General features: G+C 48.8%; 1 protein-coding gene across 1 annotated transcript in view; it reads right to left on the reverse strand.

The window, feature by feature from the left end:
* The window catches only part of TBXAS1 (thromboxane A synthase 1), a 73,953-nt gene continuing 73,024 nt past the window's right edge, over window positions 1–929 (reverse strand). The window contains exon 5 of the mRNA XM_023736879.1: window positions 1–604. Coding sequence (XP_023592647.1) covers window positions 512–604 — 93 coding nt within the window. The 3' untranslated portion in view covers window positions 1–511. The remainder of the gene's footprint in view (window positions 605–929) is intronic.

A 929-nucleotide genomic window follows, 5' to 3' on the forward strand; every position in this document is an offset into this window, starting at 1 on the left:
TTTTTTTTTAAATACCTTTGGTTTAAAAGGCAATCACTACTGTTGTTATCGTTAGGTGCCATTGAGTTGGTTCCAACTCGTAGCAACCCTATGTAGAACAGAACATTCTGTTCCGTTGTGCATGGGGTGGCCATGACTGATTTTGGCACTGAGTGCCCCACCCTCTCCCCAAGCTAAAAATGCCTGGACTTCTCCCTGGAGCCCTGTCCTCCTTGCCCAGGCTTATCCTGCCCTCTCGAGTTTGCAGAGGTCCAGGTGGGTGAGTCTATCTGTGGACTAACCACTGCACATTCAAAGCTTCCCTGAGCATGCCAAGTACCCCCCATGGGTTCTGTTTTGCATTGGCTCCACATTTGAAGTAGCTTTCATTTCTTATTCGTCCATCCAGCCCTGCTTTTCTGAGCCTCTCCTATTTCTGTAGCTAGCTAGTCTCAAGGTAGATGCCCAGCAGTGATGTATAGTACAAGAAGCAGCACTTGAACACTGTGCTCTTATCTGCAGTGAGGCACACTTACCTCTGGATGTCAAAAGGGGCCCCAGAGTCTGCATAGCGTTCTAAATGAGTCAGGAGAAGGTCGCAGGCTTGGCTGATTAGGGGAGTCACCTGAAGAAGGATAACAAAGGTGTAGTTAGGACACCGCAGGGAACACACCTAGGCGGGCTGGCTGCAGGTTAAGAGGTGAGGTGTGGTACTTCCCGGAATACGGATGTTGTTTTAAGGTAACTTTCACACAGCTAAGATTCAAGAGAAGAGTTTTAGACTCACAAGTATCTTAAAATACAGAGCCCTGGTGGCACAGTGGCTAAGAGCTATGGCTGCCAACCAAAAGGTCGGCAGTTCAATTCCACCAGCCACTCCTTGGAAACCCTATGGGGCAGTTCTACTCTGTCCTGTAGGGTTGCTATGAGTTGGGCTTGACTTGATGGCA

The sequence above is a fragment of the Trichechus manatus genome, unplaced genomic scaffold (assembly GCF_000243295.1).
Source record: "Trichechus manatus latirostris isolate Lorelei unplaced genomic scaffold, TriManLat1.0 scaffold00093, whole genome shotgun sequence".
NCBI classification, from domain to species: Eukaryota; Metazoa; Chordata; class Mammalia; order Sirenia; family Trichechidae; genus Trichechus; species Trichechus manatus.